Source organism: Ambystoma mexicanum, chromosome 1q (genome assembly GCF_040938575.1).
Source record: "Ambystoma mexicanum isolate Mex_15411 chromosome 1q, UKY_AmexF1_1, whole genome shotgun sequence".
Taxonomy (NCBI): Eukaryota; Metazoa; Chordata; class Amphibia; order Caudata; family Ambystomatidae; genus Ambystoma; species Ambystoma mexicanum.
The window spans coordinates 1,392,278,069-1,392,302,320 of NC_090922.1; the positions used below are offsets into that span (position 1 = coordinate 1,392,278,069).

The 24,252-nt window shown below is 45.5% G+C and overlaps 1 protein-coding gene across 1 annotated transcript in view; it reads right to left on the minus strand.

Annotated features, from left to right (window-relative positions):
• LOC138548050 (cytochrome P450 4B1-like) overlaps positions 1–24,252 on the minus strand; it is a 384,495-nt gene that overhangs the window by 155,640 nt on the left and 204,603 nt on the right. The window contains exon 6 of the mRNA XM_069642252.1: positions 1,263–1,414. Within this exon, the coding sequence (XP_069498353.1) occupies positions 1,263–1,414 (152 nt within the window). The remainder of the gene's footprint in view (positions 1–1,262; positions 1,415–24,252) is intronic.

The window sequence follows — 24,252 nt, forward strand, 5'->3', positions numbered from 1 at the left end:
GGGGAAGATTTGTTATGTCTATCTATTAAATAGCAGCATTCCACCTTGCTGTCACACGTACTCTGTTCTGGAACTGTTATGTTTTGTGTGGCGGTTGGTTATGATGCGATCCTGCGGCGTAGGCGCTGCGCTCTGCGGCTCCAATGAAGACACTTTCTTAACCTACATGCGGCCTACTTATTATGTACCCATCAAACTACCATTTCGCTGGGGTTCTAAATGATGCACTCAGAATATTATACTACTATGTCCATTATCTTTTCTCTGGGGATGGTCAAGGATTAAGATTTCCTAACGATAACAAAATGGCTACCTCCGAAAGGCGTTTCTTTTTCACAAACAGACGAAATCTGGCAGTGTAGAAAATTGCATGCGGTTCTGTCTGTAAAGGAATCACACCACACAAATTGAGACCATGAAATGCTTATCATTTGTGTGTCCCTTTCTTTATACGTTGATCTTTACACTTGTTTTTCTTATTTCATTCCTGTTTCTCTATGGGCCCGATGTTGATGTAGCCTCAAAAGTAGAAACGTTTCACTATGAGGTGCCACAACATTTGGACATATGCCACCTATTTCTATTGCTTAGAGAACTAATAGGAATTACCCATAACAGGAATTACCACCATGTTGATATCAATAGAAGGCGATCCCGCCATCTTCGCCCTATGAAGTACAAACTTGCTCAGTTGCCCTGACGTTTGCACAGCAAATGTTCTGCCACTTTTATCGCAGCTGCCTGTGGGGTGTGGTGTCATTTCTGAATGGTTCCTGTTGCCAGTATACTGGGCTACCCACATCTCCCAACCTTTTAAGTCCCCAGGGCGGGTTAAAAGTGAGAACTTTGTTCTGGCAGGTAAGAGCCCATTGAAATGAAGGAAATGAATGGACGAGGAGGCTTGGCAGGTGAATGAATTCATTCCAAGGCAGGTGGCCCCCACCCACAGCATGTGAGTTGAAAGGTAAGGGCACCCACCGTGCGTGTTACTGTTGACATTTTGTAGACGCTTCTACATAGAATCTGGAGTGCAAATAAAAGTTTGAATAACGAAAATGGTGTTCATCTAAGTAAATAATAGGACTACATAATGTGCCGACTTCCATCAAAATGTGACTGCAAAACAGATGTCCTAAAAATGACGCAATGCAACAATCACTTACTGGGCAGTAGATGCAATCTCAACACTAGAATTTGTCTCTTGCAACTCACAGTGTGCTGTTAATAACATTTGTACATTGAAAGAAAAGCATTTAGAGTACCTGTGTGCTGATGCGCTATCTTACAGGCCTTCCGGAAGCGGTAACCATAAGGACTGAGATGGTAAATGACGTCATTATGTAATGGGAACCAACGGAATCGGTGATCAGAGAGGTAGGCCAGGTCATACACAGACTGGACATAGGCGTTTTTACTGCAGGTGAAGAAAGAAGCAAAGGCATAGCATAAGCACTGTGTTCAATATCTATCAAAGACACTTGCATAATTTCTTCAAAATCAATCAGAGGAAATGAAATGGCACTTTTAAGAAACATTTCTTCCCCCGCTCTTCAACATGGGGTGCATCATATGGAAGAGAAACCAATATATGATATGATATGATATGATATGGCATTTATAACGCGCATATGCACAAGTGTTTCAAGGCGCAACGAGGCAGGGAGGGGGAACAGAGGGAAGACAGACAACGATCCTACTAGGCCAGGTGTCATTCAGATCATGCAAGTGCATGGGAAGACCAAGGAGGAGAAGTGCGGGGGAAAGGGGAGAGGGCAGTGCAGTACATGGGATAATAGAATAAATAAACAAGAAGTAAAAGTACGGCCAGCAGGTGGCAAGTGAAAGGGTAAGTGCAGACAACAGGTGTCAAGTGCTGGTAGTGGGACCGTAGGGATACAGAAAACAGTCACCAAGTGCAGGGGTTGCCAGGAAGGCAGTTCAGGAGTGCGATTGGTGGGAGAGGGGACCTGGGCCCGAGATCAGAGAGTGGCCCGGTAACTAGTGCAGTTTCAGTGTCAGCCAGGAAATCAGCAAGGGTGAGGAGGAGAAAGAGCAGACACAAAGAGAAAGGTTTTGAGGTGCTTCCGGAACCAATGATGATTCTCCTCAAGTTTCAGGGAGGCAGTGAGGCTATTCCAGAGGGAGGCCCCAGCCGAAGAAAGAGATCTGCCACCAACTCGTTGGAGGCAGATGAGCGAAGAGCTCGAGAAGGAAGGTATTTAGGAAGAGACAGTTGAAGGTATTGAGGCCCCAGGCCCCAGAAGGCCCTGTGGACGATGCAGAGAGTTTTGAACTTAATCCTCGCAGCCACTGGAAGCCAGTGCCGAGATTTCAGTCCTGCAGAGATACGATCCCTGGGCTTGAGGCCAAGGACAAGTTTCGCAGTCCTGTTCTAGATAAGTTGCAGAGGGCAGAGAGTAGAAGTAGGCAGATTTAGAAAGAGGCTGTTGCAATAATCCAGCCTGGAGAGAACCAGAGCTCTGGAGACAGTAAGCTTCTGGGGGAAGGAGAAGAAAGGAAGAACACCTCTGAGGAGGTGCAGCTGGTAGTGTGACTTCTTAGAGACGTCAGAGATGTGAGGAGAGAAGGAGAGTATGGAGTCGAAGATGACCCCGAGGTTTTTAGCCTTGCAGGTGGGAACAGGAAGGGGGCCAAGAGAGGCTGGCCAGAGAGCTACAAGAAAGGAGGGAGCGAGTGTGCAGATGAGGAAAATCTCAGTCTTACTGGCATTAAGGCAGAGGTCATTGGGGGAACACCACTCCCGGATAGCAGACAGACAGTCAGAGGTGAGGGAAGCAGAGGAGGAGGCCGAGGGTAGCCTCAAGATGAGCTGGTTATCATCCACGTAGCACTGAAAGTTGGGGCAGAGAGCAGCTATGCGGTGGGCAAGGAGTGCCAGGTATTGGTTGAACAGCCAGGGAGAGAGGTTAGACCCCTGGCGGACACCACAGGTAGAGAAAAAGATGTCAGAGAGGAAGGACCCAGATTGGACCTGGGATGGTCGGTCAGAAAGGAAATAAGTCAGCCATGCCATAGCCTGACCAGTGATACTCAAGTTAATACGGAGACGATTAAGCAGGATGGCATGGTTGACAGTATTAAAGGCAGAAGAGAGATCAAGCAGGATGAGGACGCAAGGGGTATTGGAGTCAAGGTTGGAGAGCATATCTCTTCTTGCAGCACCGCCATGCTTCTCACTAACAATGGATATGAAACGTGTGGAATGAGCCCAGCAAAACAGCCATGCCAGCTGAACAAGAGACTAATAATGCCGAATGCTAGGTCCTTGAGACTCCTAAGATGGGAGCGCGGCCTAAACTTCTCCTCTCTCCTTTCCAATAACGGACTCTTGTCTTCCTCTCCTACCACCGGCACGGCACATGGTCACAGATGGTCTTTAGAAATGCACATGTCTGAGAGATGGTTCAAGGGTTTTTATTGAAACGGCTCTTATGTCTGGGCTATACGGGTTAAGACTGTATGATAATGCATAGAAACGGCTTTTCTAGCAGATCCCTATGGTCCTGGTAGTTCTGGAAATAATTAAAGCAGAATGGCAAGGGCAAGGCAACGGGCGATCAAAAATTATACCAGTCAGTACATTCAAGGCACGGGGGAAAGGGTTGGTTAGGGACTGGGTATACTCTCCGCCCTTCAACTCCATCAGCCCACCTCTGTGGTACGACAGGCTTTGGCAGGCCACCTGCCATGGATTGGGAGGGGTCTCTATCCCTCCCGACAGGGTCAAGCCCTAAACCTGTCACATACATCCACCCTTTCTTCGAAAGTCCCCCTCTTCTGGCCTGGGCACTGGCTAAATACTTTGGGGTGACGAGATAAAGTCTACATTGCCTTGTTTTTACCCTGCACTATGTTCATTGGTAAAGGCGAAGGGCTGTACTGCCAGAAGCCATATTTGGATTTTGGAGTTGGTCTCTGTTACAGGCCACACCAAGGCTGCATCAATTTGAACATTCTCCCTGTTTGGTATTATCATACGCTGTGCACAGCCCACTTGACTGCCAAATATTCGAGTACAATGATGTGGTAGATCCACTCCCTAGGAAACATTTTTCTACTAATGATGAGGATTGGGCTACCTCTCCCATCCTTCTCCTGAGAGAGGACCACTCCCAGCCCTACCAAAGAATCACCTCCGCCATGGTTAATGCTGGGCTGCTGCATAGTTTGGACTTCAGCTCCTCATAGGCTTTCTTTGCTCCATTATCTCAATGGATGAGGTTAGGTTGGCTTTTCCAGAATGTATCCATCAAAGGTGCTGCAATAGGGGAGACGTTTTGTTTAAGATGGAGGAAGTACACCACCAACTCAAGGAAAGCTCAAATGTCTCTTCATTGATGGATGGGGGGAAGGGAGAAGTAGATGGACATTGCCAACATGGAATCTGATTGTTCAGCTCAGTGGTGTTTTGTAGGGTTAGCATGGAGTCCAACCTTTCACAGACAGCTGTAGACAGCATAGAGATGTCGAATATGGTTTGCTATGAATGAGGATGTCTTCTAGGTAAAACCCCACAAATCTCCAGGACAGTTAGTACACTCAACAATTCATTAGGAGTAGGAACCTGGCTGGGGCTTAGTGCAAGTCAAAGGGCAGCACTGTGATTGTGTTGCAAATGCCATATCATACCTAGACGGATTATTGGGGGTAGGAACAGTGATACACTTGGTTGGATTATTGGGGGTATGAGCATTGATACACTTAGATGGATTATTGGGGGTAGCAATTGTGATGCACTTTGATTGCTGGGGTAGGAAATGTACCACACTACGACGGATTGATGGGGTTAGAAAATGTGCTACACTTAGATGGAACTTTGGGGGTGGGAAACGTGCCGGATTTTATTGCACTTTTGGGGGCTGGGAAATGTGTTGCACCTAGATGGATTCCGTGGGTAAGAAATGTATTGCACTCAGGTGTATACCGGGGGTAGCAAATGCGCCAAACTTAGATGGAATTTGGTGGTGGGAGCTGTGCCGCATTTGAATGGAAGTTTGGGGGTAAGAAATATGTTGCACGTTGCTGTATTTTGGGGGTAGGAATTGTACTACACTTAGCTGGAAGCAACAGGCTCAACGAGAAGAAGGATGAATAAACAGTCGCATTTGATTCATTTGGAGTTTGGCAATGTTTCATACTCATATGCATATGAGGGCGGACACAGTTGTTGCACCTAGACTCTTAAGGTGGGAAATGTATTGCACTAGAGGACCTGGGGATAGGGTAGGTATCACTCTAAGATCCACAAAGAGGGTGGGCATTTTATTGCACTTAGTTTGTATGTGAGACTAAGTACTGCCCTTAGCACCTAGTTCGACTTCAGGGGGTAAACATTTTTTTATGTATAGCTAAACCATTTATTCCTCTCACACTCCGCACCTTCTGAATGTAGCCAAAGGCACAGCCTCATTCCCACACACATTTGCTTTTGCAAAACCTTTGCACAGCACCCCTAGCTACCTTTCACAACAAAAATCAAACTATAGATACACACAAACTATCTATCCTCCCACAACCCCACCCTCTCGCTTAGCTCCTAGTATACCTCCTTACACCCATCCCCATGCCATTCAGACAAGAGTTGGCCGAAATGCACACACGCATAATACCACATCACAATTTCCCATACTTTTGAACTTTTGTCCCTCCGAGGGCGTTCAACCACCAGCTCGTTGAGACCATAATTATGATGACGAAAATGAATGAATGAGCAGCATTGGATATGCGCCGAATCCGATACCTCCTTGGGTCATCCAAAATCATTACAAAATTGCTATCTCTAGTCTGGTTTTGGCACCAAGCACTATTGGGGAGGACCTCAATCACACCGCAAGCCAGTATTTCTTTAATTCTTCATAGGCGACTCTCTTTGGGGCTTCTTTTAATCTCTATGGTGTCCACCATATCACCTTCCCTAGAAGTGTTGTAATTTTGTGGCACAGCACTTTTTTTGGTCTCACAGAGACGCTATTCAGGAACGCTATTCAGTTCGGAGCTTGTAGTTTAGGTGGCCATCTTGATTGCTGCTCAGCTGGGCCCCACACCTCTAAGTTTTGAAGTGGTGGATACAGAGATGGGCCACCGGGTAGGTGTCTAGGCATTCTATTAGATCTTTGTGGTTCTGGATTGGAAGGTCGAGAGGGGCTGGAACCCCATGCACTCTTATGGGCAGAGGTATTTCTCTGGTGTTCTCATATAATGCTAGCAGAAGGGCATTGCTGTTTTCCATCCAAGGCTTGAGTTTGTTGATGCAATAGAACTGAGAGGGTTTTCTCAAATCTGCATGCGGAACTTTGTAAGTCAGGCTGTATACTTAGAGGTGTGGGGCGCAGCTGAGCAGCAATCAAGATGGTCGCCTAAGCTACAAGCTTCAAACTGAATAGCGTTCCTTATAGAATAGTCCTTTCAACGGCTAATGGCAGACATAATGAGTGGTGGAGTGGCTGCATTCTTGCTGGTGCGGAGCCTGTGGTACGCTTCAGAGTCTTCACTCATCTTCTGCACCTTTGAGTGGCATGGCAGCTCTCCAGCAGTCCATGTAGCCCTGGGTATGGGACTTTCTTCACCAGCCTTTGCTGAGTGGATCCTCCAGGCTCCATCATGTGGCATCACCCGGGGTACAGTGCCAATCCTACATTTGATTGGGAGGACCTGCTTTCTAACCGCTCCTGAGCAGGATAACCAATGCTGCTCTGGTAAATTGTCGATTGCCTATCTAAAGCATCCTCAGGCCTCCTTGCGCCTGCCATCTAGGGACCATCCAGATTCTACTTCCTCAGCATCGCAGCTTATTGAGACCTTTGCTCCCATTGGTCCATCCACTGCTGGCTTTGATCCGTACCATCACTCTGTCCTCGCTCAGGCCTTCTGTAAGAGACAATCACGACTTGATGTGTGATAGTCCACACCACCTTCAGTTGCCCCAATCTTGGTCCACTACAGTACGGACTGGCATTGGCACTCTCCCCATGGCATCCCTCTAAATATCTCGCTGCGGGGGGGAAGCTAGCCACTTGGAACCCATTGCTGGTACTTCCTTTGTTGTAACTGTGATGTGGCCCTATACATGAAGAGATGGCAACTGACAGCACTAATTAAGATACATGTTGCATCATATTTTCATTTGCATGGCATGGTGTTGGTGCGGTAAAATTGTAAAGCAGCTAGTGCCAGATACTCAGTGAAACATCCTCAAGTGATCACTCACCACGACCTGTTGTGCCCGGTAAATCCCTTATCTGGTGAGCCACCCTTCCTGTCATGAGCAGGTGATCGGGCAATAAATGAAAACTAACTGACTCATTTACCAGTAAACCTGCCAAGACCATGCAGGGTAAGAAGGCTTCTGCAGCTGACAGCATAGCAGGTACTCCTTCCCGGAAGAACCCGAACCCTGATTTAAACTCGATAATGAAGTGGGTGTAAGATAGATTTGCTGCAATCAACAAACTTGATGACCTTGCAACTAACATGAATTCTCTCTAAGCAAAACTCGACAAAGAGATTGGCGTCATTGTTGCTGCAAAACAAAGGATTGGAGAAACAGAAGACAATATTAACAGATTAGCGTTGCTGCTCCCAGAAAAGTGTGAGGGTCTAGAATCCAGATTCAGGTAGAATAACATCTGAAAAATAAATACAGCTGAGAATGCAGTCAAGAGTCCTTTGGATGTATTTGTCGAAGACTTGCTGCAATCTCTTATGTAAAATCTGAGTTTTTCATCACAATTCCTGGTGCACACTTATAATTACAATCTAAACCCAAGCCAGGCTATCCTCCCCAACCTACAATTACATGCATGCTCCTTCAATCGTGTATTTTTATATCATGACTTCTCAACCTCTGTGCAAACTGCATGTAAACTTTGACTCTGGGTGATGTCTACTTAGAGAATGTTAGGTCTTATATGCTGTACCTATCCTGGCAGGCTAATTATACCATTGAGGGCTATCCATCACATAATCAGATCTATCTTTCAAAAACTAGCAATATGAGTTGGAATGTATGTGGCATAAACAAGCCTGTCAAAACCTAGATACTAGCAGATATACAGTGACATCCTCCTAAGGTTGTGATGCTGCAAGAAACACATAACCAAAACCCAGGCCTTTGTACCCCTCTATTAGAACACTCAAACTTAGGTGTGTCTTTTCTCCTGTTTTTAAAATTGCATTGGGATAGTCTTTTAAATCTGAGTGTCTGTCGTCTTGTCCAATTGTTCAATGTATGTAGCCTCTCTGTGTCGTCTGCTTGCACCCTGCCCTATGACCTTCCCTAGTGTTCTCCCCTTCCCCGTCCCTTCCGCCTCTCTCCTCTCCCTCCCTTCCTCTTCTCTCCTCACCCTACCTACTCTATGGTGCTCTCTGTCTCTCTATTTTCTCTAACTGCTTCTGTATAGACTATCCTGCTCTCCTCACTATATCTGGTAGGAAGAAGTTTAAAAAGGACATCCTGGTCTCCAACCCAGGCCTCCATATCGCGGACACCTATAAAAGTGCCTCCTCCAAGCAAACTTTCACTGACATCCTCTTTGTCGTTCCTTCACCAGACCAATGGACCCTACATATGGTCTCTGTGCTCTCTCCTTTCTCTTCTTCTCCCATAAATGGTGACACCCGGTGGGAGGCCCTCCTGGCCTCCTTCCGCTCCTCTAAGGTCATCATTAATATTTATGTGAATGGTACCGCCTTGGTCCAAGGCTTCGATAGACACTCCCCGCGCTTCAATTTCCTTTCATCTCCTACTCTCCCTCCTGCCCCCTCAACGGCTTCCTCGTCTCCCCCTGCTGCCTCCTCCTTGGCTAGCTTGCCCTCTCCTTCTTCCCTTTCTGCCCCCCCTCGGGCTTCTTCTACACCTCTACAGGGCGTACCTCTGATTTGTACCCCTCCCTGGAAGTCTTTCAAGGACGGCAACCGTCTCCATATTGCCACTCTTAACTCCCGCTCAGCTGTCAAACACTCCTCCGACATCTGCCGCCTTCTGGAGGAACTTGACCGTGATGTCCTCTGTCTCACCGAGACATGGTTAACGGCCAGCTCTGTCACGTGCTTAGAAACTCTCCTCTCTGATGGCTACAAGATCCTCTCTGCACCTAGGTCCGACCGTTCTGGAGGGGGGTGTAGCCCTGATCTTCCCCAAGTAGATTCCTGCCTCTGTCATTCCTACGCCGGCCTACTCCTCTTTCGAATACCTCGTCTGCAGGCTCTCTCTCTCTCTCCTAGCCATTCCCTTACTGTGGCTACTATCTATCGGCCACCTGGTCAGATCTCCTCCTTCCTCTCCGAGTGGGCGGACCTTTCCTCCTCCCTCCTGGTTTCGACCACTCAACTCATCCTTGTTGGAGACTTCAGCATCCACCTGGACCTTTGCGACTCTCTCTCACTCCCTATTCTCCCCTCTGGCCCGACTCACTCTGCAGGGCATACTCTGGATGTTCTGATCGCCTCAGACCTTCCCCTTTCTATCCCCCTTACCACTCCTCTCTCCTGGAGTGATTACTTTCTCCATTCCTCCCAGCTCACCCTCTATACCCCTCAAGCCAAGCCAACTCCATCACTGCCGCCCACCTTCTTGATCATTCGACCCATGAAGCACATGTCATTTGAGGCTTTCACCACCACTCCCCCCCCCTTTTGGCTGACTCACACCCTGACACAGCCCTTTCCATGCTCCACTCTGCTATATCTGATAGTATCAATATTCTTGCCCCTGTCATGAGGTTCCGCCTGCTACGACTCTGACAGCGTCACCTTTAAACGCAAGTGCATGGTGGCTGAGGGGAAATGGCGTGCTTCATGTACAACCTCTGACAAACTAGCCTACCGCCTGCTCCAAAGGCAATACCGGCTCTCTGTCCTCACCAAGAAGAGAGCTCACATCCAAGCCTGCATCTTTGCGGCATCTAACAACTCGGCTGAACGCTTCCAAATCTGCAAGGAACTGGCCAATCCGGCCGCAGTCTCTACCTCTCCTGTCCCTTTGCAGGCCCTCTGCACAGCACTGGCTTCTCATTTCATCTCTAAAATTCAGGACATCCTGTCCTCTCTCTCCTCCTCTCACCTTCCTCCCTCTACTCCCTGCTCTTCCTCTGGCCCTTCTTCGGCCACCTCTCCTCCCTCCTTCTTTGCCTTTCCCCTGTTCTCCCCAGACAAGGTTTGTAGACAAGTCTGATCTATGAAAGTCTCGTCAAAACAGGTACATCCCTGTTCCTCCAAAATCATCAAGGACCACATTGACTTCCTGGCTCCTGCCCTGGCCGACTTCTGCAACCACTCCTTCGCCACTGGGGTCTTCCCTTCCCACGTGAAGCACTCCCTTGTGCACCCTCTTCTTAAGAAACCTTCTGCCGACCCATCCTGCCTGGCTAACTATCGCCCAATCTCCATCACTCTTTTCCTGGGTAAACTCTTGGAAAAGCTGACCATCTCCCAGCTCAATCTTCACACTGAATCTATTGGTTTTCTCCATGATCATCAGTCTGGCTTCAGAGCTGCCAGAAGCATGGAAACTGCTCTCCCGAACATCTGTGAAGACCTGCTCTCCAACCTTGATTCCAACACCCCCTGTGTCCTCATTTTACTTGATCTCTCTTCTGCCTTTGACACAGGAAACCATGACATCCTGCTCAACTGTCTCTGTGATAACCTGGGGATCACCCGTCAGGCCCTGGCATGGCTGACTTCTTTCCTCTCTGATCGACCCTCCCAGGTTCAACTTGGGTCCTTCATCTCCTCTATCTCTATCTCTACCTTTGGTGTTCCCCAGTGGTCTAACCTCTCTCCCTGGCTGTTCGGCCAATACCTGGCACTTCTTGCCCACTGCATTAACACGCTCTGCCCCAACTTCCAGTGTTATGCGGATGATACTCAGCTCATTTTCAGGCTACCCTCAGCCACATCTTCTCCCTCTCTCATCTCTGACTGTCTGTCCGCCATCCAGGAGTGGTGTGCCGCCAAGGATCTCTGCCTTAATGCCAGTAAGACCGGGATTTTCCTCATCGGCACACCCTCCTTTACTGTCACTCTCTGGCCGGCCTCTCTTGGCCCTCTTCCTGCTCCCACCTGTGATGCTAAAAACTTATGGGTCGTCTTCGATTCCACACTCTCCTTCTTTCGTCACATTTCCGACGTCTCTAAGAAGTCACACTACCAGCTGCACCTCCTCAGAGGTATTCTTCCTTTCTTCTCCTTCCCCGAGACGCTCACTGTCTCCATAGCTCTGGTTCTCTCTAGACTGGACTATTGCAGCAGCCTCTTTCTAAATCTGCCTGCTTCTACTGTCTGCCCTCTGCAACTCATCCAGAACAGGACTGCGAGACTTGTCCTTGGCCTCAAGCCCAGGGACTGTATCTCTCCACGACTGAAAATTCTGCACTGGCTCACAGTGGCCGCAAGGATTAAGTTCAAAACCCTCTGCATTGTAAATAAGGCCTTCTGGGGCCTGGGTCCTCAATAACCTCAACTCTCTCTTCCTAAATATCTTCCTTCTTGAGCTCTTTGCTCATCCGCCTCCAACTCCCTCAGGGTCAGTCACTTCTCCAAGCAACGAGATGGTGGTGGAACTCTTTCTTTGGCTCTTCTCCCCTGCCGACTTCCTGGCTGAAACTGCACTGGTTACCTGGCCAACCTCTGATCTCGGGCCCAGGTCCCTTCCTCCGCCAGTCGCACACCTGCACTGCCTTCCTGGCAACCCCCGCACTTGGGGTCTGTTTTCTGTATCCCTACAACCCCACTACCAGCACTTGACACCTGATGCCTGCACTTACCTTTGCACTTGCCACCTGCTGGCCGTACTTTTCTTATTGTTTATTTATTCTATTATCCCATGTACTGCAGTGTCCCCTCTCCATTCCCTCTCCACTTTCCCCCTTCCCCCTTCCCATGCACTTGCGCAATCTGAATTTCAACTGGCCTAGTAGAATCATTGTCTGTCTTCCCTCTGTTCCACCTCCCTTGTCTCGTCACGCCTTGAAACACTTGTGTATATGCACGTTATAAATGCCATTTCATAGCATATCATATCATCATATCACTGTGCTCAATTTGCCTTCCTCTACACTCTTCCCTCTGCAACTCATCCAGAACAGGACTGCAAGACTTGTCCTTGGCCTCAAGCCCAGGGACCGTATCTCACCAGCCGTGAAATCTCTCCATTGGCTCCCGGTGACTGCAAGGATCAAGACCCTCTGCATCGTCCACAAGGCTTTCTGGGACTGGGGCCCAACGATCTCTTCCAAAATACCTTCCTTCTCAAGCCCTTCGCTTAACTTCCTCAAACTTTCTGAGGATCAGACTCTTCTCGAGGCAGAGAGTGGGGGGTAGATCTCGCTCATCTGCAGTGCCTCCTTCCCTTCAAGAATGGCCTTCCTGACCCTCTCAAACTTGAGCTGGACCACCTGAAGTTCTTGAAGCAGCTCAAGACCTTCCTTTTCTCTTCTGCTTTCTCTCTCTCTCACCCCTGCTGACTTACCATTTCTCTTGCACCGACTGAATGCTTGGTTAACCTCAGAGTCTACTGGGCACCAGGTTCCTCCATGATCAGTCTCCCCTGCACTGTCTCCAAGCCTACCGTGCACTTTGGGGCTGTAACTGTTACCCACAGTCCCCTGCCTCCTTGCACTTACCTAGAGTCACACTGCCCTGGTTGCACTTACTCAGAGCAATGCTGCCCTGATTACACTTCCCCCATCTTCCCTCTCTGTGGCATTTCCCCCTCTTTCCTTCCCCCGCACTTTACATCGTTGCACTTGCACGATATGAATGAAACAAGGCCTAGTAAGATTGTTCGTCCTGTCCTTCCTCTCTCTTCCCTCCCTTGTCTTGTCACACCTAGAAACACTTGTGTACAGGCACATTATAAAAGACATATCATATCATATCATAACTGGGGTAGGAACAGGTACCCTTCCAAACTACTCCTCACAAGCATGCAGTGTCTTGATATTAGTGCATAACTCTCTACCTTTTTAGTGTGCAAAGACATGGATAGACTTTTCAGGGTAGATTTGTCATGGTCTGGAGAGCCTACGGACCTAATCTTGATGATCACTTCATTTACGAAAATATATCTAACACTTGTGTTGCCGGCGATGACTCAATTATACTTTGGGGAAGTGACTTTGATACGATACTTGATGTTGACATGGATCATTCCAATAAAGGGCCCAGAACTCAATTAGCTGTGGTCAGTGCCATTGGAGAGGTCACGTCCATTCTGGAACTAATAGATGCTTGGCAATGCACACATCTCCAGGTGATGGAATTCTCCTATTAATGATCTGCTACAACATGTTTTCAAGTATAGATTATTGGCTAATATCATCCTCTTTTTCAGGAGCCAGAGACATTTTCCTAATGTTACTGTGCACGCTGTCTGACCATTTCTTCCCCTTGGTACATGGCCTTCTCCTCATGTTCCTTGCAAGATGAATGCACTCTCACTACTAGAACCATAATTTAAGACTTCTATTTCTGATGAAACCAATATGATTTCAGTCCCAATGCATTCACCAAAATGGGAAACATTTAAGGTGTTTGTGTGTTGCATAGCAGTATTTGACTGTAGCAGGATGTTAAAAAATTACTGTTCTGAGTTGCTAAATGTAGAAACAGTTGTACGCTCATTAGAAGACCAGTATGGTACCCCTCCCACAAGGGAACATTTAGGGGAATCACAACACAACTGTGACTAATTGGATTCTGCTCTGCAGCAGTACAAGTATGAGTAGGGGCAAAAATACTCCTTCAGCTCCCACACCTCTACAAACCAAGAGCCAGCATAAACATAAAGGTAACACAAGCACAGTTAAGAGCTATTCTTCCCTTACCTTTTGTGGTAACATGGGCTGTGGGGAGGCTATGCTCTAAAGAGGGGTATGAATGTGATTCAGTAGCGACCCAAACAGCAAATCACAGCATTCCAAAATAAAGGTTCTATAAACAGATATTCTTTAATAAAACACAGCATCTGCAAAATAGCTAAACAGAAAAGCACTACAGAAAGCCCACCCATGAGGACAGAACAGAGAATAAGTAAAAAGATAGCACAATGCAGCACTCTGAGCAATGAATCAGGGGTGTAAGGCAAGTACAATCTGCAATGTTCTTTAAAAAGGATAAGCTTCTTGAATGTAAAAAGGGAATTAGTGACCTAACCAGTCTATAGTTCCCAGAACTATACCAAGGGGGCAGGAAATAGTACCTTTATGCAGTTCTTGGCGGTTCAACAGGGCCAATCCCGGCTTCAAGCAGTGATGTGAGCGGATCAAGCTCAGTTCACATGTGTTCAATCGTGTGTGCCCAAGCAGCAAGTAGGCAACAAGCAGGTTCAAATGCGGTATGGTTCGGATGCAGCCTTAGGTGAAGCAGGTTAGGCGTTCACCAGGATCTGTTGGAAGTAGAGCCAGGTCGAGTAGGTTGTATCTGCTGGGAAGTGTCGACTAGTGACAATCCACCAGTTTGAGTCGGCAGACGCTGATAGTTCGAATTAGTAAACCTATTGCTCCTGTGTGTGTTTCAGCAAAGCGCCAGTTCAAAGGCGAGTTGGGTCAAGTCCTGGTGAAAGCCCTGGTTTATGTCGGCAGGTGACTCTCCAGAGGTTTGCATCGGGTCCCAGTGGCAAGCAGTTAATTGAAGCCTAGCAGGTGACAGGCTTAGCATGGGCATGATGCAGGATCGAGCTGGTTCGAGATGCAAACAATGCAGTTCAAATGGTAGGTGGTGTGCAAAATGCAGCACTGGCGGATCCCTCTGCTTTGATTAATAGCGAACATGGTTCAAGAACAGTTTGACTGGTTTGGTGCAGCAGAACAGGGTACCTTAGCTAATGTGGTACTCAAGATGCTATGAGACACTCTCCAGGGACCATAGAACAGAGTGAGCACTTTCAGGGTTTGCCCTCCCAGCCATGGGAGATTCTGGTGCAGAGTGGCAGGACTTGGTCCACAGCAAGAGTCACCCTCAATGTGCCCTGGGAGTGGGAAGGGGGCAGAGCTATCCTATGCTTTGGACCGCTCCTTCTTCACATCAGTAGTTGAGGGCTTTGAAAAGTATAACTCTCCCAAAAGAGTTTCAGTGAATCCATCTCAGGTGTTGTTCCAGAGCGGGACCCTTGGTTTAAAGGTAACATTCTTCAGGTGATTGGAGTAAAGCGTGCCCTTCTGACATTACATCCAAAGTACTTTATGCTACAGAAAGTGCAGAGGACAGGAAGGAGAGAGAGATGCAGAGAGAAACAAAATTGCAGAGCCTTCCCCAAACTGTACAGGTCTCTCTCTGGATACACTAACCCCACACTATATATAGAATACAAGGCATTTAGAAATGCAGCACTCTGGTATGAGGCTACTCAATTTGAGCAGGTGTGCTCCTTTGATGTCTGGGCCCAGGGCAGCTGCCTAGTAGGCGGCTGTCTCTGGCAGAGGGTGTTATCCACCCCCACAAAGAGATCAAAGAAGATACATGGCATTTGGCAGGCTTGGCTGTCACTGTAGCAATAAAATGGGCAACTGTAACCTCTGGACCTGCTCTGTGCCCCTAGTATAGCAGGCACTGCAAATCAGGATACTGACACAGCAGGACTCAGACACTCTATGCTTTATGCATGGAAATATGAACGGGGAATCTGAATAGCAGATTAACCTTTCCGAGATGGAATTACCTGCATCATTTTATTATTTGATAAAAATCAAAAGAGCCAGGGTGTACACACCCATGCCAAATGGCAATCCATCACAATAATTTGTGAACATTTGTTCCTTAGCCGAGCGTGAAGTGGGTTATATCAACCGCTAAGATCTGGCATGTTGGTAGAGCGAAGCAGATCCATCTGGTCGCATGTGGGCCTGTGTGGTCTTTACTAAAAGAAGTAGGGCTGCTATAGCAGGGAAAGAGATCTAACTGAAAAACCTAACAGACCCTAGACCGTTAAGAAGTACTGCATGCAATTCTATTCTTCTCTATATGCAACTGCGGATGTCAGAACAACTGAAGACATAGAATGTTAATTAGGTAATATACTAATTTCTATTTTTTCTGTGCAAAAGACACCGGTCTTGAATGCAACGGTTTCTACACAGGAGCTTTTTCGAGACAATAATGGATCTGCCCACAGGTAAGGCAACCGGATCTGACTGCTTGGCTGCCAAATATTATAAAGAATATCAACATCTACTGGTGGAGGAATCTATGAGGAAAGAAATATTCCTTAAGAAAAGCAGTGATAATGGTGACAAGGTCACTGTCCTGACCTTGTCAAGAGGGGGCAGGAGCCACTCTCAGCAAGAGGTGTGCGGTATAGGGAAAAGTTCAGAGCCAGTCCTAATGTTGAGAACAAGGGCGGTGAAGAGTGCCTCAACTCTTCCCCCTCCCCATAAGCCAATGTGTATCTGTGAAGTCACCAATATTTCTTATTTATTGTGAATTTGTTAAAAAAAACATACACAAGAAATTATCATACGTACTAAAGCAAATAATCTATATGATATACAACTGACAAGCTAAAGAAAAGGATATCAGCAATACATAATACATATTATTACAATACAAATCATATAACAATGTAAGTATAGCATTCATATCAAGTGCAAATACAATTTCCCTGTTAAAACAAGGTATAACCGAGATCAATACATATATGAGCAGATTTTCTCCCAACAAAGCATAAATGATTTGTATTACTCTAACCAAGGCGACTATTAAAGAATTTTGATCACTCATAAGCAGGCATTGCAAAAAGAATTCAGTAATAAAGGTGACAAAATTATGATTAAATGGCTCAAACAACCTACGTCTAGGTAGCTAGGTTTCTCTCACAAACAAGAACTATTTTAAGATATGTATTCTTACTTCAGGGTAATTCTATCATGGAAGTAGCAACAGTTAGCAATCTGGACCCCGGTGCCCTCTGCCATAAGTAACATCTGTCACCACCAGCTTTAGTCTCCCTCTTGGACAAGGCTCCTTATTCCCAGACATTCCCAGACAAGCACCTTTCCAGTTGGGCAGACAGTTTGTTGTTAATCATAAAACTGTGGTCCTTTCAAGCAGTTTTTCACAATGTCAGCATGCTTTCTTCTGTTATCCCACTATTTTTAAAGTGTCCAAAATTATGTCACACTATTTGATTGGCCTGATAGCTCCATTGGCCTACCCAACAGTGTAGTATCTGCTTGTACTGTGTGCACCAGTGCATGCAGTGAAATGGTATGATGTTGTCTGGAACTTTATGGGTCATCAGAGTTCCAAGACTGTCAGTTGGGACTTCGGGATAGGAGAACTGATCTGAGTGGATGGTTGTTACTTAGCTCCTGACTGCCTTCACCCAACTAGCCCTGAAACTTAAATAAACAAACATACTTTTATATACATTAGCCTCCAGCGTCATCTCTGCTTCTTGGTGACTCTTCCAGTATCCCCAATACTACAAACAGTCAACTATCCCCATTAAATAAACCTGCCCAAATTTCAGTGCATGATTCTAAGATATATATTTTTTACATGAACAGAGGATTGGATCTATTTCACTTCAGCACTGCTAAATGTAATTGTTTTTCTTTCATAATTCATGGTGGCAAAAAAACAAATTAATTTAAGATTATTGGGATTGGTGTGAGTAAATACACGCCTGTGTATGTGGCATAACTATTTCACATATTGCTTCATAAAGTTGCACATTTCTCTCATTTTAATAATTTCTGGTTAATATATTAAATTCAGTTTGGTGTCAAATTAACAAGGAATGGTTGATTCTGGAACACACTAAATTTCAAGTTTCGAGATCTTGCAGTTCCAAATGTATTAATAATATTAACTTTTTCATGTAGAGTTAATGGTAAATAACATGTGTTGTTTGAACTAAGGGACTAAATGTACATGCCTGGACATACCCTGTAATTTAAAATGGATCACATGCTCAATACATGAATTAAGTAAACTGATCTTTGTGATGCATTGATCCCGTGGAAAGTATCGACAATGGTGTGCGGCTAGGTAGCTCAGAGTTGAACCTCAGGTCAACTTGAAGTTAGAACAATATCAGACTGAAGCAAACAGCAATGTTAGACAAACCAACTCAAAAGAATCACTGTGTTTCCACGTATTTATACTGTAGGATATTATGTATATCCATTATGTAATTGTAAGCTTTGCACAATAATCTGACAGTTGTTGGAGAAATTAAACATTACATTAAAAGACTCTGAATAAATGGTGATTAACTTCCTTAATTTGGTGTACAGTAGGAAAAGAAGTGCGTGAGTATGCCATTCAGAACACTAGACAAGATCATGCCACTTTATTTAATTTATTTTTAAAGTGCTGAAACAGAAGCCCTTAGGAATGAGACCACTGAGACTGACACAAAACAAAAAACATAAAATCAGAGTAGGGATCCGGGGACAGGTACAGCATGGAAGGGTTCGATTCATTCAAAGAGGAAAGTTTACAAGTTGTACTTAAAGCTGGAACGATGAAGCTGGGGCAGAGACAGGTAAGTGGAACTATGGGTTTCTTTATTATTATAACTCAGGAAGGGAATATCGTAACAATAACTTGGGTTTATTTAATATACAAAGTTATATCTATATTCATGTGGATGAAAGGGGACATGAGCATCTCGTCCTTCTTCCTGCCGTCACTTCAATCTCTCTCTTCTCAACCGCCTTGCATCGCGCAGTCCTCCTTCCTCGCATTCCATTCACGAGCCTACAGCTGCATGCTATGTTGCTCAAGCATCTTGACTTACATACAATGCTACACATCCCCTCTCTTTAATAAAGAACAACCCCTAGATTAAAACTCAACATAGTCTAATAAATCTCTAGGCTTGTTGTAACTCCTGCCAGCTCTTGATGACCTAGGTGACGCCTCTCCAGAAGCCTCCTGCTGTAAATCTGTATTCTCAGACAAGGAAAACTTCTTCGAAATATGACCTCTTCCAGTACCACCACCAACAGGCCTGCATCCAGCACCCAGATCAGCCAAAAGATCATCATCATCTTGACCCCCCCTCAACAGACTCCCTCTTTCACCTTCACCCAAGACCATCACTCTCTCATTGTTCCATACTCTACCATCATTGGTTCTTGTTGCATGTTTAAACAGTACCACCACCACCTCCACCGGTTTCGACGACTTACAACCATTCTCTCTCAACACCGCTGGAAGTTTGATTCTAACCAGACACCCTACTTTAGGCAACATTATTTTCCTATACCTCTTATTGTCAAAATGTTCCTTGTTAGCCAACGGCTTCCTCCTAATCTTTTTTGTAACCCCACCCAGATAGCAATAGACTTCCAAGGCCCCTCTGGGATATCTCTTAACACCATGGGATATTTCACTCCCTCACACCCTTTGTCACTTTTCTCACAAAGGTTTCAGTTCCGCATTCTTCTTTCCACCTATAGGTCACATCCAGGCCACCAATACGTATTCCTTATCCTCGGTTTCGTTTTCACCAAACTCTGGTGACCTTCATGACCCAATTGGATGATCTTATCTCTGAGACTCTCCGGTGGCACCAACTTGTCGTTTCTCATCAAACATCCACTTTGAATGTACAGTTCATGTCGAACATTCCAAAACATGAGAACACCAGCCTCCGCCATCTTGTTTTTGTTCCAGTTAATTTCCTCAACACACTTTATTACTTCCAGCAATGCATTAGCTTTTGATGTTGCTTGACCCCACTCTTGCATGGATATAGCTGCATCCGATGTTTCGCAAATCATATCATGTTCATCCATTTCTTCATTCTTGTCATCATAACTAGTTAACCTTGATAAGCAATCCGCTGTACAGTTCTTCACCCCAGGGATAATATACACCATACTGAAATTCAACTCTTGTAGCCTTGATACCCATCTGTGTATTCTGCTAGAAACTTTGTCCAAACCTTTCATGGTAAACACTTCAACTAGAGGTTTGTGGCCAGTGTGAATTTCAAACTTAACTCCCCATACAAAGCTCCGAAACTTCTCAGTAGTCCATCTGATGGCGAGAGCCTCTTTTTCAATAGTAGCATAGACCTTTTCTGCTCCTTTGAGAAGACGTGAGGCAAAAGCGATTCATAATTCCTTCCCTCCATGGTATAGCACCAGCATTGCCCCCAACCCCACATTGCTAGCATCCGTAGTGATTACCGTTCTTCTACCTCTTACATAGTTCCGTAATCTTGGAGCCTCCGCCAATGCTTCTTTTATGAAAAGAAATTCACTTTAACACTCCTTATCCCACATAAACATCATGTTGGCTTTCAGCATGCTCCTCAAATTTACTGTGTGATCTGAAAATCCTTTAACAAATTTGGCATAGTATTCCGCCATGCCGAGGAAGGTTCTTAGATGTTCCTTACTCTCAGGAGTCAACATACCTTTTATTGAATTTGCGAGTTCCTGCTTAGGTGAGATTCCATATCCCGAAATCACATGCCCTAAATACTCGATTTCTTTTCTGTTAATTTTTGATTTCTCCTTACTTAAGACCATCCCAGCTTCATGCAGTTTTATGAAAACTCTCTCCAACTTTTGATTATGCTCTCCCTCATTGTTGGCATACACTAATATGTCATCTTGAAAGAAGATTACTCCACTTTCTCCATCCAGAATTTTGTACATGGTCTTCTGAAAAACGGAGGCAGCTGAAATAGGCCCAAATGGCATTCTTTGAAACTGGTATAATCCCTCCAGGGTTATGAAAGCTGTTAAATGCTTGGAATCATTGTGCAATTTCACCTGGTGATATGCAGAGGTTAGATCCAACGCCGAAAATATTTTTGCCTGGCCAATTGTAGATATCAATTCCTGAATGTTTGGTAATGGGTGTCTTTCAGGGATGATACACTTGTTTGATGCTCTCATATCTTATCTTTCCAGAACTTTTCTTGACAACTACCATTGGTGAAACCCACTCAGACGCATCAATCCTTTCAATTATGCCTTGATCTTCTAGTTTTTTTAAGCTCCAATTTAACTTCTCCTCTGAGTGACAATGGTACACTCCGCAGTTTTTGTGCAACTGGTTTAGTGCCTGATTTGAGCAAAATGCGATGAGCAGCACCTTTCACACATCCCATCGTATTTTCTTTGAAGATTTCCTCCTGAATTTTCTCCAAACTTGCGCTTGCTCCAGTTCCTTCTACTAGCAGCATTGAGTCAATTGCATTGGGATCCAACCAAACTTTTAAAAGTTTCTGATGAGTCCAACTCAATAGTGAGGATGCACCATTTTTGGACACAGATGAGTCCTTCTGCCTGTCTACCCTTAAACAAGAGTATGGCACTAAACCACTAAACTAAACTCGATGTTAGCTCCTCCGTATGCCCTTGGTATGACATCGACTTCGTTCAGGAATTCTGGTCCACAGATTTTCCACACCTTCTCTGGAATCAGTGTACATCTGGCACCTGAGTCCACCATCATAACAATGGGGTGTCCATTCACCATAATGGCCGTTCTGGGACTGTCAATTTCTTCTCCTTCATCTGATACCATAAAGACACATTCCTCTTCCTCATCATCATTGCCTCCACTGATCCAGTTTAAATTGGATGCCTCTCGTCTGCCTCTACAACATCTGGCGAAGTGACCTCTACCATTGCAGTTTCTGCAGATCATTTCTAATGCGGGACACACCGCACTGCTTGCCCAATGTGATGGACTTCCACATCTAATACATGTCCTTGTTAATGTCCTCCCTCTACCTCGTTGGGCACTCCAACCTCAATTCTGGTGCTCAACGTCTCTTTTCTTGATGTTATATTTTCCTTCTTGAACATCTCGCTTGGACCTGCTTCCTCAGTTTGTCTTTGCATCTTTTTGACGGAAAGTACTTCTACCTCTGGCTTCATTTCCTCTAAACTCATTCCCAAACACTGCACCCATGTTTTCCAATTCAGGTTGCACAACACTGACAAATGTCTTGATTGTCGCTTACTTCATTCTGTTTTCTAGTGCCTTCAAACATTTTTCAGTATGTTCTACTTCTTTGGCCATCTTGAATACTTCATCTAACGACGGATCATCCTCAGCCCGTAGTTTCTCTCTTACCTTACCACTGCTACATTCGAGCATGAATTGATCCCCAATTCTCTCTTCCAACTGTTGAGCGAATCTACATGTCCTTGCTAATTTTCTCAATGCAGTAACATATTGTTCTACTGTATCACCTTCTTCTTGGATTCTTTTTCCAAATTTGTACCTTTCCAAAATTGTACAAATCTTTTTTACATAATGTTTGTTTAGTTTTTTAATTACTTTTTCATATTCATTCATGTTCCCACTTTCACCCACTGGAAGATCCGGTAAATCTTCATATTTTTCTTGACCAGCTGGTCCTAGGCAATTCAACAACAAGGATTTTTTTTCTCTCCACACTATAATTAGTCCCGCACACCACACTAGCATAGTTCTCAAATACTTTGAGCCACCTTATCCAAGGAAGCATAGGTTCACCTAGATCCGGTAAGAACATTTGGGGTGCTGGCACACCATGCATAGACATGTTGCCACCTTCTCTGTGAGCCGTGTTGTCTATGAATAGGCTTCCTCTCAATTTCCAACTGTTGTATAAGTACTGTGATGAGTGTGAAGGTGATCAGATTAGGATTACCACCTGATTTCATTAATGTTCTGAAAGTACTGTATCAAGAATGGGGATGAATGAATGAAAATTACCAGCTGCCTTCAATGTTGTTCTCGATGTACTGTGATGAAGAAGAGGGCGAAGGAGATTGTTTGCCTGACCATCATGTAGACCTTCTTTATTCCCTTATGTTCTTTTGCCTGACCTTATCATGGCCTTTGATATGCCAATCATGTTGTCCTTCTTTGCTTTTGATCGTTTCCCAAAGCAGGTTGTTTTTTTTGTTTTTTTAAAGAGCATGCGCCAGGCGTTTTCCTTTTCTCCTCCCCCTTATTCAGTGCATTGATTTACTCAGCGCAGCTGTGCTCCTACTTTCAGTCGGCCGGAGATCCCTCTCAACGGCCGTGGGTCGCTATCCTTGTCGCCACTGAAGCAGGGGCGGAGACAGGTAAGTGGAACTATCGGTTTATTATTATAACTCGGAAAGGAAATATCGTAACAATAACTTGGCTTTATTTAATATACAAAGTTATATCTATATTCATGAGGGTGAAAGGGGACATGAGCATCTCGTCCTTCTTCCTGCCGTCACTTCAATCTCTCTCTTCTCAACCGCCTTGCCACAAGCAGTCCACGTTCCTCGCATTCCTTTCACGAGCCTACAGCTGCATGCAACATTGCTTGAGCATCGTCACTTACATACAATGCTACAAAAGACTAGGACACAACCTCAGGTCAAGAGGAGGGGCGTTCCATAGTCGTGGGTTCGAGATTGGAAAACATCCATCTTTTACCTGTGACAGTTTTGCCTTAGGGATATATAGTAGACCAATGTTGTTGGATCTGAGGCTGCGTCTGTCCGGTAGCCATTTGAGCTGCGCTACCAAGTAAGACAGACTCTTTCCATGCAGGCAGGAGTGTGCAATGCATACAGGACAAAACATGACCCTCTTCGCTATAGGAAGCCAATGTAGCGATCTCTGTGCTGCCGACACATGTTCAGTTTTGCGCAGACCTACCACAACCCTCACTGTGTTGTTCTGAAGAACTTGTAGGCGGTTGATTTCTCCTTTCCCAACGGCAAGTAGGATACTGGCCCAATAGTCCAAGCGGCGACCAACGATAGGCCTAGCCAAGGTGGCACAGCTGGATGCCTCAAGATACAGTCTGGTTTGTGTGTGCCAGAAGCTTGATGTAGTACGACGTGTTTGACACTAAGCAGCTTATATGGGCCCGCATTGAGAGCTCTTGAAAAATGGTAACTCCCAGGGTCTTCACTTTCTTGAGAGTAGGGAGAATACAATCTGCAATTTGGAAGGAAGAGTAGGAATGACCTAAATAGCACAACTTAGAAGCAGTGCCCAAGATTATGATCTCTGTTTTGGAGTTGTTCAGGGCTAGGCCATTATGCAACATCCAGAGGTGAATTCAGTTGCACATGGCGTTGATGACCTTGTTGTCTTTGATGTAATCGCCTGAGAGTCGGAGGAGACACCGATTATCGTCAGCATAGTTGGCAATTGAACAAACAGTGTGAGCATAAATATATTAAAGAGGGTAGGGGATAGACACGAGCCCTGTGGCACTTCACAATTTAAAGCATATCTTTCTGACATAGCATCCTCATGGACGACCTTGGCAGTCCGGTC